This window comes from Cibotium barometz, chromosome 50 (assembly GCF_041138505.1).
Source record: "Cibotium barometz isolate CiBa-2024 chromosome 50, ASM4113850v1, whole genome shotgun sequence".
NCBI classification, from domain to species: domain Eukaryota; kingdom Viridiplantae; phylum Streptophyta; class Polypodiopsida; order Cyatheales; family Cibotiaceae; genus Cibotium; species Cibotium barometz.
In genome coordinates, this window is record NC_141095.1 from 39,120,513 (window position 1) to 39,137,287 (window position 16,775).

The 16,775-nt window shown below is 43.2% G+C and overlaps 1 protein-coding gene across 6 annotated transcripts in view; it reads left to right on the forward strand.

The window, feature by feature from the left end:
• Nucleotides 1-5,268: 5,268 nt before the first annotated feature.
• Nucleotides 5,269-16,775, forward strand: part of LOC147610103 (uncharacterized) — a 59,643-nt gene continuing 48,136 nt past the window's right edge. For 2 of the 6 annotated variants that reach the window (XM_086786952.1, XM_086786953.1), the window contains exons 1-7: nucleotides 5,269-6,819; nucleotides 6,986-7,091; nucleotides 7,228-7,329; nucleotides 7,422-7,517; nucleotides 7,610-7,695; nucleotides 8,231-8,351; nucleotides 9,518-9,628. In XM_086786952.1, the coding sequence (XP_086643078.1) occupies nucleotides 5,570-6,819; nucleotides 6,986-7,091; nucleotides 7,228-7,329; nucleotides 7,422-7,517; nucleotides 7,610-7,695; nucleotides 8,231-8,351; nucleotides 9,518-9,628 (1,872 nt within the window). In that variant the 5' untranslated portion in view covers nucleotides 5,269-5,569. Of the gene's footprint in view, nucleotides 6,820-6,985; nucleotides 7,092-7,227; nucleotides 7,330-7,421; nucleotides 7,518-7,609; nucleotides 7,696-8,230; nucleotides 8,380-9,517; nucleotides 9,629-16,775 lie in introns of those variants that run through there. The other 4 variants (XM_086786956.1, XM_086786957.1, XM_086786955.1 and 1 more) reach the window with 3 other exon arrangements.

Consider the following 16,775-nt stretch of genomic DNA (forward strand, 5'->3'; position numbering starts at 1 on the left):
AATGGCTCAATTGGGACTAGTGAGGATTATGGATGTTGTGTTGCCACGTAGAGGTCGCTTGATGTCTTTTTCACAGAAAATCTGTCAATATTTTCAGATTCCATGTGAATATGTACAGTTATGGGAGAAGGTGAGGGCATGACTTACATTGTTTGGTGATATTCCTTAGTTGGAGGATCAACAACCTTGGTTAGATTGGGCATTTCGAAAGCCTCATGACATTTTTCAATGTACAACAAATCAAGTGTACCATATGATGGTGGAAGATAAGCGCTGGATCACTGAGAAGGCTAATAGGGTATGGAACATCAGGAAAAGTAGGGCCTGGTGGAAGGAAGGAATCTTATAGGGCTAGTGGTCTAAGATTCCACATCAAGGGAAGGTGTTCGTATGACGGATGCTAGTTGGAGGCCTACCATTGGGAGACCAGTTGTGAAAGCAACGGATTGCTTCTGGTAATTGTGTGTTTTGTACTACATGGTTGGAAACATGCCCACATCTTTTCATTTCATGCTCGATGGCAAAGAAGATGTGGGATTTCCTTTCTCACGTATAGATTCTGTTGACAAATAGGCCCGAAAAGGTTAAAGACTGGATTTTTTTACAAGATTCCGAATGGGCCGGATAACCCAGAACATTCAGTTTTCTTTCATTTTTTAAGGGGGACAGGTTTGTGGCGTATTTGGTTAACTAAGAATGCCTTCATATTTGATACAAAAGTTGGTATTACAGCTCACATAGGTCGTATAAAAGGGCTACTGTTGTGGCAAGTCTCTTCCTTGCAGTCAGCTCATCTGGTGGAGAATGACATAGCTATATATTGGATGAGGGTACTCCGAGCTACACCTCTGGTTCGAAGTAATTAGTGAGGAAAAGCTAGTACATCACCTGGCGGCCATGTGGCCATTTGTAAAGTAATTTGGTAATATATATTCTATTAAGAGAGAGAGAGAGAGAGAGAGAGAGAGAGAGAGAGAGAGAGAGAGAGAGAGAGAGAGAGAGAGAGAGAGAGAGAGAGAGAGAGTTGTGGCAAGACTCATTTGTTTGAGAGCAAAGGAACAAATTTTTAGGTTTGTAAGAAGGTTACACACACACACACACATATGTATGTATGTATATATACATATATATGTACGTCTGTATATATATGTGTGTATATATACATATGCACACACACACACACACACACATACATACATAGATACATACATATATATACACACATACATACATGTATGTATATGTATATAAATAAATCTCTCTCTCTCTCTCTCTCTCTCTCTCTATATATATATATATATATATATATATATATATATATATATATGTATATGTGTATATATATTCTCTCTCTCTCTCTCTCTCTCTCTCTCTCTCTCTCTCTCTCTCTCTTCTCCAGATAGGCCTGGAAAGGTTAAAGATTGGATTTTTGACAAGATTCTGAATGGGCCAGATAACCCATAACATTCAGTTTTCTTTCATTTTTTTAGGTGGACATGTTTCTGGCATATCTGGTTAACTAGGAATGCCTTCATATTTGATGCAAAAGTTGGTATTACAGCTCACATAGGTTGTATAAAAGGGCTACTATTGTGGCAAGTCTCTTCCTTGTGGTCAGCTCATTTGGTGGAGAATGACACGGCTATATATTGGATGAGGGTACTCCGAGCTACACCTGTGGTTCGAAGTAACTAGTGAGGGAAAGCTAGTACATCACTTGGTGGCCAATTTTAAAGTAATTTTGGTAATATATCTTCTATTATGAGAGAGAGAGAGAGAGAGAGAGAGAGAGAGAGAGAGAGAGAGAGAGAGAGAGAGAGGATTGTGGCAAAACTCATTTGTTTGAGAGCAAAGGAACAAATTTTTAGGTTTGTAAGAAGATTATACACACACACATACATACATAGACACATACATATACATACATACATACATACATACATATACACACACACATACATACATGTATGTATGTATATGTATATAAATAAAACTCTCTCTCTCTCTCTCTCTATTCTCTGGAGAAAGAGAGCTACTCTCTCTAGAGAGAGAGAGAGAGAGAGAGAGAGAGAGAGAGAGAGAGAGAGAGAGAGAGAGAGAGAGAGAGAGCATATATTGCTACTCAAAGGGAGAAAGATGAAGCCGAGGGCCATAGATTGTAGAACAATTGATGAGAGGGAAAGGAGCAAAAGGAAATTGAGTGAAATGGAAAGGAGTGACAGTTGGCCAAGGATGCTGGCAATGGTTTAAGGGTGGGGAGTGTTAGGTTTGGGTGAATCAATTGTGGGTTAGCCATTAAGGATTAACGATAGGTAATATTTTACTAATTAATAAAGCCTTTATACCCTACTAACAATGCATACTAATGTATCCTACCCTTCATTCTTACCTTTAAAGATTCACTTTTATATATACAAACATTGTTACACACAAATGCAAAAAATTTATGGAAATGTGAATCACAACCTCTTAAACCCTTACTAAACATTCAATTTCTACATATCTTAGCCTTTTACCTCCCAAACTGCATTCAAGCATGAAATGTGCAACCATTTTTTGCTACTTAATATAAAAATCCCACCACACATCTCCAGTTTAACATGCTACTACATGGAAGTAACTAGGATGTCATACATCACCACATGTCCATTTCCTCATAAGTAAAATAGATATATAAAATCAAAGAGGCCTAAAACAAGGCTATTCAATTGCTCAACCTTTACCATGCTTTGAGTTATATACTTTTCTATTTAAGCTATAAACGTAGTATTCAAGCACTTGACGTGGATTAATAAATATTAGAATAGTGGTGTTGTCATAATGAATGCTAAATGGTAAGAACAAGCACCTGCCATGGATTAATAACTATTAGCTTTAAATCTCCACACACTCTATGTACTGTAATTATTTGTAATATTCGATTTTTCACTTGAGAAGACTAAGAGATAGAGAAAGACACACATTTTTCTCTTTGATTTATCCATTTCCCTCCTAAAAATATATATTTTTTAAATCATGAAAGTATTTGAAAATCTATTTGTTTATAGCATCTATGAGTTACCACACTTTCCAATTGTTCCAAGGGATTATCATGTAACATAGGTGAAGCATGTAAATGAATTATCACTACTACATGCACATGTAAGGGAAGTCTCAGGGCAAATGCTTGATAGATAACTATTTGTATGTAAGGCCTTTCTATTCAAATTAATGGATTTCACATAATGAAATATTAGCAATGGCATACAGCATAACTTTTGTATATCTATTTATATTTATACTTGTGTTACGAAATTGTATTTGCAGAGGTAAGGCCTTTCTATTCAAATTTAATGGATTTCACATAATGTTATTGCTTGTTTACACACATGCATTTTGTTTCCACACTAGCAATGGCATATGGCACAACTTTCATACATCTATTTAGATTTATACTCGTGTTAAGGAATTGGAGATATGCCAATTGATATGTGTGGCATGCCAACATTTCCTTTCCATTGATCTTGGTGTATGAAGTGTTGAGAGATGGGTGGTTTTTGGCAATCAAAATTTGCATGTTTGATGTATTGAAGCTAATTTGGAAGGGTTCAGAGAGAGTAGAATGCTATTAAACTTGTAATAAGGCCATAGGGAGTAGATTGATAACATTAGGAGGTCATTATTTCTCTTGAACCACTTGGAGATGGACTTCTTACGTGTGGCGTTTCTACCCACCCAAAGAGCATAACTCTCTTTCTTTCTCTCTCATGCACACATGCATGCATACATACATACATATATGTATTTGGGGGGCATGTGTGTGCTAGGTGATATAGATGTGATAGGTAGAGGTAAACAACAAAGCTAGTCCATCCACTAGCATGATGCGGCAAACCAAGTTGACGATTAGAGTGTTGATGCTGTGTAGATGTAGGGTGCACTTGAGGTGGAGCTATAGGGGAATATCTGGCATGAGAGAGAGAGAGAGAGAGAGAGAGAGAGAGAGAGAGAGAGAGAGAGAGAGAGAGAGAGAGAGAGAGAGAGAGAGAGAGAGAGAGAGAGAGAGAGAGAGAGTCGTTCTCATTTATGGTGCGTCTCATTTAAAGAACCCTTTGTGCGATGTTCTAGAGAGCCCACTATTACAACTCTCATATAGGTGCTCTTTTCCATCGATATACCTCGCTTGGTATCCAAGATCCTTATGCGGAATTGCTGGGGGGGTGGTGGGAGTAGGCATTGCATGAGCAGGGAGGGTTAGAAATTCTTTCAATGAGCACTATCGATGTGATTTTCATTTGATTTGTCATTTGCCAATGTGTGATTCACCCCAGCCTTGAAGGTTTTCAACACAGTATGTGCCTTTTCCTACTAAGTGATTCTTGAACATACATTATTCTTTAGGTCTAGCAGTTGTATAAGTATCACAAGGATGGTACAAGGAACATGATAAAGAGCATGGCAAGTCATGAGGGCATGCCATAAGGATGTAGCTGATGTGACAATAAGGAGGATGATGTAAGCATACCCATGGTGGCCCATTGTATTTAGAGATGCATGAGAATTTTGCAAAACACGTGACATTTGCCAAAGAGGAAATTGCTAGTGGGCTAGAGGTTGTATAAGCAAGCTCAGGTTATCTATTTGCAATTGTTGGTGACCTACTATGTAAAGAATCTAAAACACTCAACCATAACAAACACTTGCAAGTAGGGATCTTAATGTTCTCTTAAATGTGTCAGCATTTGACTCATGGTGCTTTTTCAAGGCACAAAAGATTTCAAGGGGCCGTGCGTTGATCCGCCCTAGGTGTATAAGGAACACGTCTTCGATTCCCCTCCAAGTTCCTTACGATTTCCTCCAATAGACATGGTTATGGGAATCAAGCTTTTAGTCAAGGGTTTTGAAAGGTAGTTAGATGTGCTCAGAACTTCTACTATGGAGAGAGAGAGAGAGACGACTAGCACCTTATTTTCAGCATTTACTCTACCCAAGAATATTAACCCCATATTCATAGATTAAACAACTATTAAATTCATCGTACCACCAGTCATAAAAATGGCATCACATATATTAATTCTAGCATAAAAATAAAATGGCTTGCTAGTGAAGGGCTTAATAGTATGTATATAATACAAAACGCTTTAACTCCCAAGCGCTGGCGATACTTTTCCTGTTGCGGGCAAGACGTCTGTCGGTCGGCGACCGGCTGAACCAGTAATCAGGGTTAAGAGCCAAATTAAGCGAATGTTAATGTAGTTTTAGGGAAAGGTCATTTTTTATTTCTTCATCGGCTTCACTTCTCCGCAGCTTCTGCGCCTGAAAGCAGCAAGAGTTTTCTGTGGAGAGAAGAGAGACCCTAATTTGCTCCGTTTTCTTGGATATCTCTCTGTCTTATTTGTTTTATCATCGCCATAGCCATTGATATCGTCTTCTCAATCGGTTCTTTTAGAATTCTTCTCCATCGGTATTGCGTTTTTAGGCTCTGCAGGTAAGGGGAATTTATTAGGGTTTCTGCGAGGTCCGCATTTTTTCTTCCATGGTTTCTCGAGGCGATCAGCCTGAATGAGGAGTTTCGGCCTTTGGCTAGTCCATGGATCGGCGCTGGGACAGGCTTGAACAACAGCAACAGCAGCACCAGGAAGAGAAAGAAGCTTGGGAGAGCAACTCCAGCGACGATTCTTCTGTGGGAGATTATGACGGTGCAGACATGATGATGATGCAGCAGCCTGAAGTAGACATCGACGACGAGCTCGCCTACGAGTTTCCCCGTGACGACCTCGCAGTGCTGCTTGATGGCCTCAATAAATGGCCATGGACCGTGTACCCCATCCAGCTCACAAACTGTCTCATCTCTGCGGGCAAAATCGCAAGCGTGGGTATGGAACAGGCGAGCTCAGAGTACAGAAGATTGCAAACCTTGTACAGAGAGGCCGTCCCTAGCGCCTTCGAGAAGTGCCTCGATGACAAGGCCATATGGAAATGGAACGATGAAATACACAACAACATATTCGATGCTCTATGCCGTTTGATGGATTTGGTAGTGGTCAAGCTGCCCCAGGTGCAGCAGGAGGATGCCTCAACCATGGAGGATTTGTTACCTTTGTTAAGGCTCCTTTCGTTAGGGTTTGACAAGCAGAGCCAGTACCACATCAAGCACAAAGAGCAAAACAGGCCATCAGGTCCAGCCACAGGTACAGTCCCAGGTTCAGTTTTAGGGTTAGGGTTAGGTTCCCCGTCAAAATTTGCCCGACCCCTCCCTGGCTCCCCCACCACGAAGAAGAGTGGAGACTGGTATTGCTCCAACAAAAAAGCGTCAGTGAAGGAGGCCGAAGGTTGTGAATGCAGTCGATGCAGGCCCCCAGATGTCTACTGTTGGCTTTCTTACCTCCTCAATTACTTTGGACAGACAGCTTATGGCAATGGGTATCAGCAACTACTCAGAGTCCTCTCCCTACCACAGAAGCTCGTCCCTGCACTGCTGGAGGCAGTGCTTCTTCCCATATCCAAAGCCATAGAGTTTCTCACTGATGACGTTGCAGAGGCTTTTGCAGAGCCTTGCAATAATGTTCTTAAGTATGTTGCGGACAGATTAGAGACAGATGTGGATGCTCTGAGTGACAAGACCAAAGATGGGTCTTTTACTACCCTTTCCTCCATCCTCAAGCACCTGCAGGTCATCATTGCCCGCAACTCTTCGCTAGAGCAGGCAGAGAATGCAGTGAGTATCGTGCAAAGAAGATTGGTTGAAAGAATGCTGGGTTTCCACTCTTTCAATAAGCAACTGAGTGCAGTAAGAGAGATCAATAAGCTCTTGGAGAATGCTCGAGCCATTGCATCAAGGTAAGTGTCAAGGGGTCCCGGTGGGGAGCCTAACTTTGCAATGCGGGTGTTTTAGGTGGCAGTGTAAGTGTAGTTCTGGTTACAGCTATGACCATTCTCTGTGAGCACAACTAGTTAATTGCCTGAGATTACATTGATTCAGTTATAGCTGTTTGATATCATGTAGGGACGGTTCTCTTGCTGTATGTACCACCATTCAATGGCTGGAGAAAAATGACATTTTGAGGAAGGTTCTTCGATCTCACCTTCACCATAAACAGTATGTTGATCAGGCAAGTATTTTCCCCCTCCCCTTCTCATGTACGAGTCTTGTTGATTTGCAAATGATTTTTCTTTTCAGTTAGCACATGGTTTTTCATGCATATTTTTCCTAGCTTTATGTTCCACATGGTTTGTTTTTGCAAGCAGGTTCAAAAGATAATGCGGTTTCTTCTTCAAGAGAAGCGACTTTCTGAGGACCATTTGGATGCAATTTGGGCAGCTACAGAGAAACCTGATCAATTTGAGGCGGTATATTGGCTACCATTTGAACACCTTAATGAAATTTACTCGTTTCTTGTGCCTCTTTGAGGTCTTTATTGTGTACTTTGTTGTTTACACAGGTGAAAGCCAACATTTTTGACCTTATTGCAGACTTAGCTTGGTCCTTTTCTCCTGAGCAGCTGGACAGTCTGTTTGGACGGTTTGAACGGAGCCAGGTTTCTGAAATTGTCGTTGTTCTGGGTTGGGACATTTTATCTTCTGCGTAGCCTTTAAGATTACGCAGTTTTTTATGTTTTTCCTGTGGCAGGGCCAGTCTGCATTGGATATTGTTAAAATACTTACATTGGTGAAGAAGCTGGCGCGAAGTGATAACAAGGGAGTTATGGCCTCAAGGTATTCAACAAAGTACAGGATTCTTGGAATCAATATTACATCTTTATATGGCCAGAAGATTTAATTATATGGCAATGTAATGCCAGGTGTACCTGTGTGAAATGTAAGCTTGAAATCAGATGCAAGGTGGTTCATTGTTGCCCTTGGTATAGCATATGAAGGTTACTGGTTTTAAATTGTGGACTAGTGTTTACCGGGCATGCAATGTAGTGTCCTTGCTGCCTGCGACTCATAAACCTTTATTATGTATTTGGTTTGTGGGTCTGATCTCGTGGAGAGTTTTGGACCTAATCTAACTAAAGTTCTAGCTGCAGCTATTGAGATGCAAGGCTTAGTATAGGTTTTCGTTTTTTTTTGGTTGGAAAACACCTATGCATGCTGATCAATGATGTTAGAAGTTCAGTTTTTGGTTGGAAGGCACCTATGCATGTTGATCAATGAGAATTTGGTGACTGTTATGTGGGGCTTGGTTACTTTGATACTCAAAGGTTTTGTTCTGTATTGCCATTGTGTAACTAGAGAATGTATTTTGTAGATTGCTGGAGCTTTTGTGGAAGATGATGCTGTCAGATGAGGCACCGGGAGAGATCATGGAGTCTGGAGCCTTCACAGAGATTCTGGGTCATTATGATTCAATAAATTGTGCACGAAAAGATGTGGGTCAGAGAAGCTTTTGCAATAGCTGTAAGATGTTTTGTACTGGAATAGTGTGTGTTTGTGGGACCCTGATGCCTTCCAATCGCCATACTTGCAGCAGCATGCTGTACTCACAGCTGAAACTCGTTTTCTTGATTCACATTTATCTTCTTACACTACTCAGTGTATATCATCTTTTGGTGACTGAATTCCCATTGAAATTTTACATTTTTGATGAATACATGTTTGTTTAACACCCTCGTGTAACCATCTAGGACCAACCTGCATCTAGAGCTTAACACATGCATAGAGAACATAAGGAAAGCTGTTGATAGCCTCACCAATTCAACCCATTCCACCAACTCAACCAGATTCAACTTCTCCGGATCACCTTGAAGCGTAGGAGACCACCCGTAGGAAGAAGGATATGGGTGAATACACATCATTGTGGGTTCTCCAGTTCATAGATCAGCTTGCCTGCGGTTGTCCCATACTATGGGTGGCAACCACTAGAGGGTTTGGCAATCCTATGGCTGTTGCATGGGCCATACTAGATCGAGACCCACACAGATTTCAATGATCAGTTATGTGTACACCCACACACTTATATAGGTCTCAGGCTGTATCAATAACCTGGTTTATTTGGATAGCCAAGTGCCAACCCTCGATACAACTTGCATGACTTGAGAGTAATATCCGTTAGGCTGTCCATGCCAAGGTGGTAACAATTTGTATGTCTGCATGTAGCTTGTGCATCTTCTGGAGTTTTTGTCTCACTTGTTCTATTTGCTTTTTATGTTAAGGACATGCTTCAAATAGATGCCTTCTGTTTGGCCTTTTCTTTGCCCTTGAAGGGCTATGAACTGTTAAGAGGTGGATGCAAGAAGCCTTCTTTCCTGCTTTTTTTTTTGTGGTTTTCGGTAGTTATTCCAGCAGATGCTACCTGAGGCTATATGAGGCTGGTCATGCTCTTCAATGTCTTTGGATCATAAAGAGATGCTGCATAGGAATTGTTATCTTTTGAATGGATCTAGCTATCAAGTTTAAATGATTTTCAGGTGCAAGTGAAGAATAAGATGGAATTTATGCCTGTAATATAGCAACTTTATTTCTTAGTTTCTCAACATAAATTTTTGGTAGGGGGTTGCTGATACTGTGGTTTGCTATCTTACCTTTTTGGATGCAGTTGTACATATCTCGGTGTCTAGCAAACATTAAGGAGGGAAAAGTTGTGATTCCATCCCTGAGACTGCTTCGTGACTTTATTTGGCTCGACAATGAAAAGCCGTTCTACCAGGCAAGTATAGTTGTTGCAGATATTTGTTCTAAGTTGCATTGCTGGAGTCCTTTGAAGATCTTAGTGATGCATGGAAACAACTACCCTTGTGAAGGTGGATTTCGTGAGTTATGTGCACTCACCCTAGAATCAATCTGCTAATAAACCCACTTATATGGGATTTTAAATGAACTCCCTAATAGCTGTCTAATCCATATTGACCCTTGATTATAACCTATACCCTCTGATCCAATATGAATGATGTAACAACCAAGGCAGGGTGTGGTGTGCTGTAGTTGAATTGGGATATCTAAGGGTGCTTAGGGTAGCATTTTACTGCTTATACCATTTTAGATCTCTGGCCAGACCCAAGGTCTTTCTTAGGCTCCTAGGACTTGCTGATGTTTGCATCAGCTTCCATCTTCTATTCAAAGCAGAGTTTACCAAATGCATGTGTTCTTGACTTGTATCTGAAACGGTGGAATAGATCAGTTTGAAAATTGCTGCTGGTGAAACATGCCAAAAACAGTGTAAAGACCTGTCTTTTACAAGGAAGACCACACAAAAATAAAGGAGGAACAAGAAATACATCAAAAAATGCAACACATTGAAGGCAAGTGCAGGTTTAGGCAAGGCATGGGAACACAACAGGAAGGCAAACATGCTAAGGCAAGTGTCCATGACATGAAGAAGATATTTCAAAAATGTTAACTTTTTAACCCTTTTTTTAAGAAAGCCTTCAACGTGGGGAGGTGCAGTGTGGTATGGGTTGCAGATGCAATTTTGAGATGATAACTAGTAGCTTCATGTTCCTGGATTCATCTTGGTATATCTTTATGCCATATTAGCGGACATGCAAATTTCACATTGTGAAGTTTTCGTCCAAGTTGCAACCAATTGATATTGTGTTAATTCTTTCTATCTTTAGTGGTTCATATACCCTATCAACTACCCTTTTGTTGTAATAATTCTTTCTATTTGTTATGATCCTTAGTGCTGGGCTTCATTATGGCTGAGTTTGCCTTGCATCTCCGGAGCTCTGACAGATATTTAGTACACATACCTTTGTATGAATGTATGCTCTTATGTGTGTGTGTAGGAGCATATATTGATACCAAGTTCTACACCCACTATTGGGCACTGATGACATTAGTGGGGATGTCATAGTATTTAGTCCATACTATGCATGATGGAGTTGATGGTTCATTGTCTTGTGGATGACTGCACTTTCTCATAAGGTGAGTTTGGGCATGTTCCTGGATTCATCTAGGTATATGTTTGTGCTGTGCTGTATTAGTGGACATGCAAATTTCACTTTGTGAAGTTTTTGTCCAAGTTTCAGCCAGTTGATATTGTGCTAATTCTTTCTATCTTTAGTGGTGCATATCCCGATCAACTGCCTTTTTGTTGTAATAATTCTTTCTATTTGTTATGATCCTTACTGCCAGGCTTCATTATAGTTGAGTCTGTCTTGCATCTCCGCAGCTCTGATAGAAACTCGGCACACAGACCTTTGTATGAATGTATGCTCTTATGTGTGCGTGGGGGGTTTTTGTGGGAGCATATATTGGTACCAAGTTCTACACTCCCTATTGGGCATTGATGATGTTAATAGGGATGTCGTAGTGCCTAGTCCATACTGGGCATGATAGAGTTGATGGTTTATTGTCTTGTGGATGACTGCCATGAGGTTATAAATTGCACTTTCTTATAAGTTGAATTTGGGTATTTTCTTGGATTCATCTAGGCATATGATAACTAGTAGCTTCATGGTTTGGTAGTATAAATTGACCTTTGTACATAATTTTTTAAATCTTATCTTTCTCATGTTTATGAACCATACAACTTGCTCTTCGAGATTGGTGGATGCAGCATCTGGTTGATATGCAATCCTTTTTTAGTACTTGGAATGAAGATGCTTTGCTTACTGTCATTAGCTGTGTGCTTTTTGTCAGAATGCACAACGGAAATGAAGACAATTGTTGTAGAGAGCAATACACAGATGCAAGAGAGAGAGAAGCTAGTGTAACTCTGCTATATACACCAATAAAATCCCGGAATGTACAATTAATAGTGTGGGGGGGCAAGGGGATTTTATATGGCCCCAGGCTGATGGTCGGCCAGCACTAACACAGCTGACAGTAGCCCATGACCTATTCCAGCCAAGTCGGCCAGCAAATGGGCAGTCGGCCAGGGCAGAACATCAAGTCGGGTCAGAGACCATTAGTCGGCCAGCAAATGGAGGTAGCCGACAGCCCTCCCACACCCAGAAAGAAATGGGAAAAATACATGGAAGTGAGGAAAAAATGGGGACTCCAAAACTGGGTGGGACACCCACAATTGAGGCCCTGACATAGTGTATAGACAGGAGATGACTGCTAACACTTTTAAACTGCTAACACTTTTAACAGAGGCCTGACATAGTGTACAGACTCAGTCCCCGGATGTGGAACCAACCCCAGTGAGCTGGAGTGCCGCTAGAGCATAGCCTGAGAGGTAGAGACTTTGTGAAGAGGTCCGCTGCATTGTCCTCTGTCGAACAATAAAGAAGCAAGATGTCACCACCCAAGATCTTCTCACGAACAAAGTGATATTGTATCTCTATGTGCTTGGTCCGGGCATGGAATATCGGGTTCCGAGCAATAGCGATACAGCTCTGGTTATCGCACTGGATGATCGTGGGCTCCTTTTGTGGAAACCCAATCTCGCTGGAACCGGCCTTCAGAAATTTGACGGGCGGTGAAACAAACACTCGCACATAAAACACTTCAACGCCATTGAGGACCTAGAAAAGGAAAACAAACAGGGGGAGCTAGAGTGCTTCTGCAAACAGTACACGGACAGCGATTGGCCCCAAAACGCAGTGGCGCCCCTTGCGGTATTTCTTTAATTGATTATAAGAGCTTTGATTACAATAAGGCTGGGAACTCAGCCATCACAGTAGAACTCGTGAAGCCTGCAAATACCCTGCATCATGGCTTCATATCCACTCGGCATCCACAAACAAGTCCAGCCATTGTTCACCTCAAAAGACTCACATTGAGTCCTGCATACAGAAGTCTTCTCCCATGATCAGGACTGCCACAACCATCCATAGCCTCGCACCCTATGAACAGCATCACACCCTGACACATCCAATGCTTCTGCATCACAACATAAGACTCCCAAACTGTCTCTCAAAAGAGAACTCGTATCACAGCACAACATACCATACAGTCGACACACCTGTACCAACCCTCTCTACCTTCCAAGGGTACTATCCATCTCGGTCATGGATTCCCTGTCCCCTGCCCAATCAGTAGCAAGGCTGTACCAAACATGTGTCCATTTCTGTACCTTCTGCCTGCATGTGACCTATCTCCTGGAGAAACCCAAAAACACGTTTCCTCGAGAACCTGTTTCCACATGAAACCCTTAGGCCTGTTTCCCTTTGAAACTTCTGTCCTGTTTCCATACAGAACCATTCATGGCACCATTCAACAACAGTGCCAACAACGGCATACATCTAGTTACCTGTTCCCTCATGAAACATCTAGAAACATAGAGTTGCCCATAACTGTAGGTCCCTCTGTTCCTTTCTAGCAGGACGAAAACAATCTGCTCCATGAGCACGCAGCCCTGCGAGCTTGCATCACTCCCATGCCAAGAAACACTACCAGGTGACCTTATACTTGCAGCCAATAATCCATGTACAGAGTGTACTTGCAGCCAAGCAAAACAACCCATAAACAGTCTCAAAACATCCCTGTTGCAAGGAGGATCAGCACACTTGTGCACCTCTGTCTAGCAGCCACCTATGAGTGAAAGGAGCTGTACACTACTACAGTCCAACTGGAGTCTCCTATGCACTGCCAAAGGCCTGCATGGTCTTCTGCAGTGTTATCCCCCTGCGGACCAGCCCTATGACCATCTGCGCAAGCAGTTCAACTCGCCAGCAGCTGTAAGCACTTGCACAAGACCTTGTGCGCTGCGCTGCACTGACAGCCCAAGTTTGCCTTCAAGAAGCTGCGTGTACCTCTGCAGTCCTGGCCGCCTGAGAGTCCAAGGAAACCAGCCCCTCCCTTCTGCAAAAACATGCCGCCCTCCAAAAAGCACACAACTGGCCGCCTGTGTGTCCAGAGAAACCAGCCTGTAAGCTGCAGCCTGACTCTGTGCAAAAGAGCACGTGTTTCAGCCCTGTGCGCTTGCATTCCAGCCTGCCGGTGTCTTGCCAAAAGCACAGAAGAAGGAGATTCAATAGGCGCCTGTATACACTGCAGCGCAGCAGCCAACCAGCCCTCTAAAAGCCAAAGAGAGAGATTTAACAAGTGCCTGGCATACTGCTCTCTGTAGCGCAGCAGCCAGCCCGTGAACTCTTCCCAAAAAGCAGGCGTTGAATGATATTCAGCTGCGCCTCTCCATGATTCAGAGCAGCCCGCCAGTAACTCCTTCCAAAAAGCAAGAGTAGCGCTGCCCACCTGCAGTCCTTCCAATCAGCCACAGTAGGCCTGAAGCGCAGCCCTGAAGCACAGCCCGCCAGCCTTGTTTTCTCCCAAAAAGCATGAGAGAGAAAGAGGCGTGCCCCCCCCCCCCCCCAAAAGTAGAGTAGCCTCTATAAATTACCTAGGGGCCTCCCAAGGTTTTAAAACCTTTTTAACTTTAATTTTTGGCCACCAAAGGTTATAAAACCTTTTTAAATTTTAAATCTCTGTCCCCTTCACACTTGGGGTTGTCCACACATGGGTTTCATTTTCAACTCCAAACTGATGCCATTCACACTGTCCACCATGTCCCCATGCACACTTGCATCTTGTCCAGAGAAAAGCACAGGGTCGTGACAGTCGCCAACAAGCAATCTCCTTAGGCACACAACCTCGCAAGCAGTCCCACAAGCAGCCCTGTACTCTGCCTTTGTTGATGACAAGGCAATAGTCGGTTGCCTCTGTTGCTCCATGAAACCGCTCTGGAGCTGAGGGAAAAACTGTATCCTGATGTGAATCGCCTCGTGTTTGGATCTCCTCCCCAATTTGAGTCACTCCATCCTTGGAGTCGTACTCGTTCCTTCAAGTCACCTCCAGCGGTGTAGAAGAGTCCAAGATCCTTTGTACCCCCTGCAGGTACCGCAAGATCCGCAATCGTGTGTCCCAATGAGACTTCAACGGCGTCTGCATGAATGAGCTCAACTGCCTTACAGGAAAGCTCAAGTCCAATCTGGTGTTCAGTAGCCAGATCAATGAACCGGCATCAACTGGCTCACAAGGATCATTCACTGTAAGCTTCGTGTTCGGGTCCATCGGTGACGTGATAGGCTTGCAGTTCTCCATCCCAAAGGCCTCAAGCAACTCATGAACATACCGCTGCTGAGAGACAAAGAACCCCCTCTGGGTTTGCCAGATCTCCAATCCCAAGAAGAAGTGGAGTAAGCCTAAATCGGTCATCTCAATCTCCTTTGACAAAGCAGCCTTCATCACTGCAATGTGCTCCATATGACCGCCGATGAGAATGAGGTCATCCACATAAAGGATGATCAATGTGACCATGCCGCGTTTCCGAAAGAGAGATACGTTGGGATCTGCAAACCGATCGCTGAAATCCAATCGGTAGAAAGAAGGAATCAATCTTCTGACTCCAAGCCCTGGGAGCTTGCTTAAGACCTTACAAGGCCTTCCGCAACCTGTAAACCATCCTCTTTGATCCTGGAACCTCAAAGCCTGGAGGCTGCTCAACATACACCTCCTCCTGCAGGTCACCATTAAGGAACGTAGATTTAACATCCATGTGATATACGGGCCACCCTTGAGAAGAAGCAAGGGCAAGAACGGTCCGAATCGTGGTCATCATCGCTGTCGGTGCAAAGGTATCCTCATAGTCGATGCCAGGCTGCTGAGCATAACCCTTAGCCACAAGTCTGGCTTTGTGTTTGTCCATTGACCCATCTGATGTATACTTGGTCTTAAAGACCCACTTGACACCAATGACAGACCGTTTCGATAGCCTCGGTACCAACTCCCAAGTGTTATTCTTCTCAATGGCATCCAGTTCCACCTGCATGGCTTTCTTCCAAGTATCCTGTGCAAGGGCTTCCTTGACGGAAGTGGGCTCTTTGTTCCGCATGATACGAGACATCAAAGCATAGTTTACCTGTAAAAGCTCCGCTGAATGACTTTTATCATGAACTCTTTGCGATCTTCGAGGTCCGTCCTCTATGGTCCATTTGGAGGGAAGCTCCGTGACACCTGACTCCCGAAGGGTTTCCACCAACCACCTGGGTACTCGAATAGAAGGTGGAGAGCCTCCTGTTGTTGCGGGGACTCATCTCCCGTTGTGGGCTTAACCTCCTCAACTGACTGCGGCTGTCCAGCTAGAACGATCGACTGGGAATCATCATTAGAATCTTCTGGGTCTCCAAGAAGTGGCGGCTCATCAACAGTGGAAACCGGAACATGCTCATCAAAGACCACATCCCTACCACAGCCTCTTTCCAAAGCGGACGAGGAAGATCACGATGCTCGAGCATCGTTCTCGCCATCTCCACCACAGTCCTGTTCTTACGTTCAACTACTCCATTCTTTGACGGCGAACCTGTATTGGCCAGCTCCCGCTTGATGCCATGTTCCACACACAATCTCACGAAAGCATTGGAAGAAAATTCTCCTCCTTTGTCTGCCCGAAGAGTCTTCACCTGCAAGCTAGACTTTTTCTCCACCATCACATGCCACTCCTTGAACCGAGCAAAAGCTTGGTCCTTCTGTGAAAGGAAATAAACCCATGTGAATCTGGAACAATCATCAATAAGCAGCATAAAGTACAAAGAACCTCCCAAGGATGTAGTCTGCATAGGTCCACACAAGTTAGTGTGTACCAACTCCAAGGGTTTCGAAGCCCGCTTGGAAGCCTGCTTTGGAAAAGATTCCTTGTGTTGCTTACCACGAATGCAAGAACTACAGCGTCCTTGCCTGCTGCCAACATCTGGCAAGCCAACCACCATCTGGTCCTGGAAAGCTCGCCGCAGCGCATCCACATTCAAGTGGCCAAACCGAAAGTGCCACAAATCACCAATCTGAGAACTTGTCAAAGAGGAGAGTGCGGAGAGTTTGTATATACCATTCTCCACTCCGTATTCCCAAACAACCTGGCCAGTCTCGCGGTCCTGTAGAGCAACATAATACTCCTCAAACTCCACCCGGAA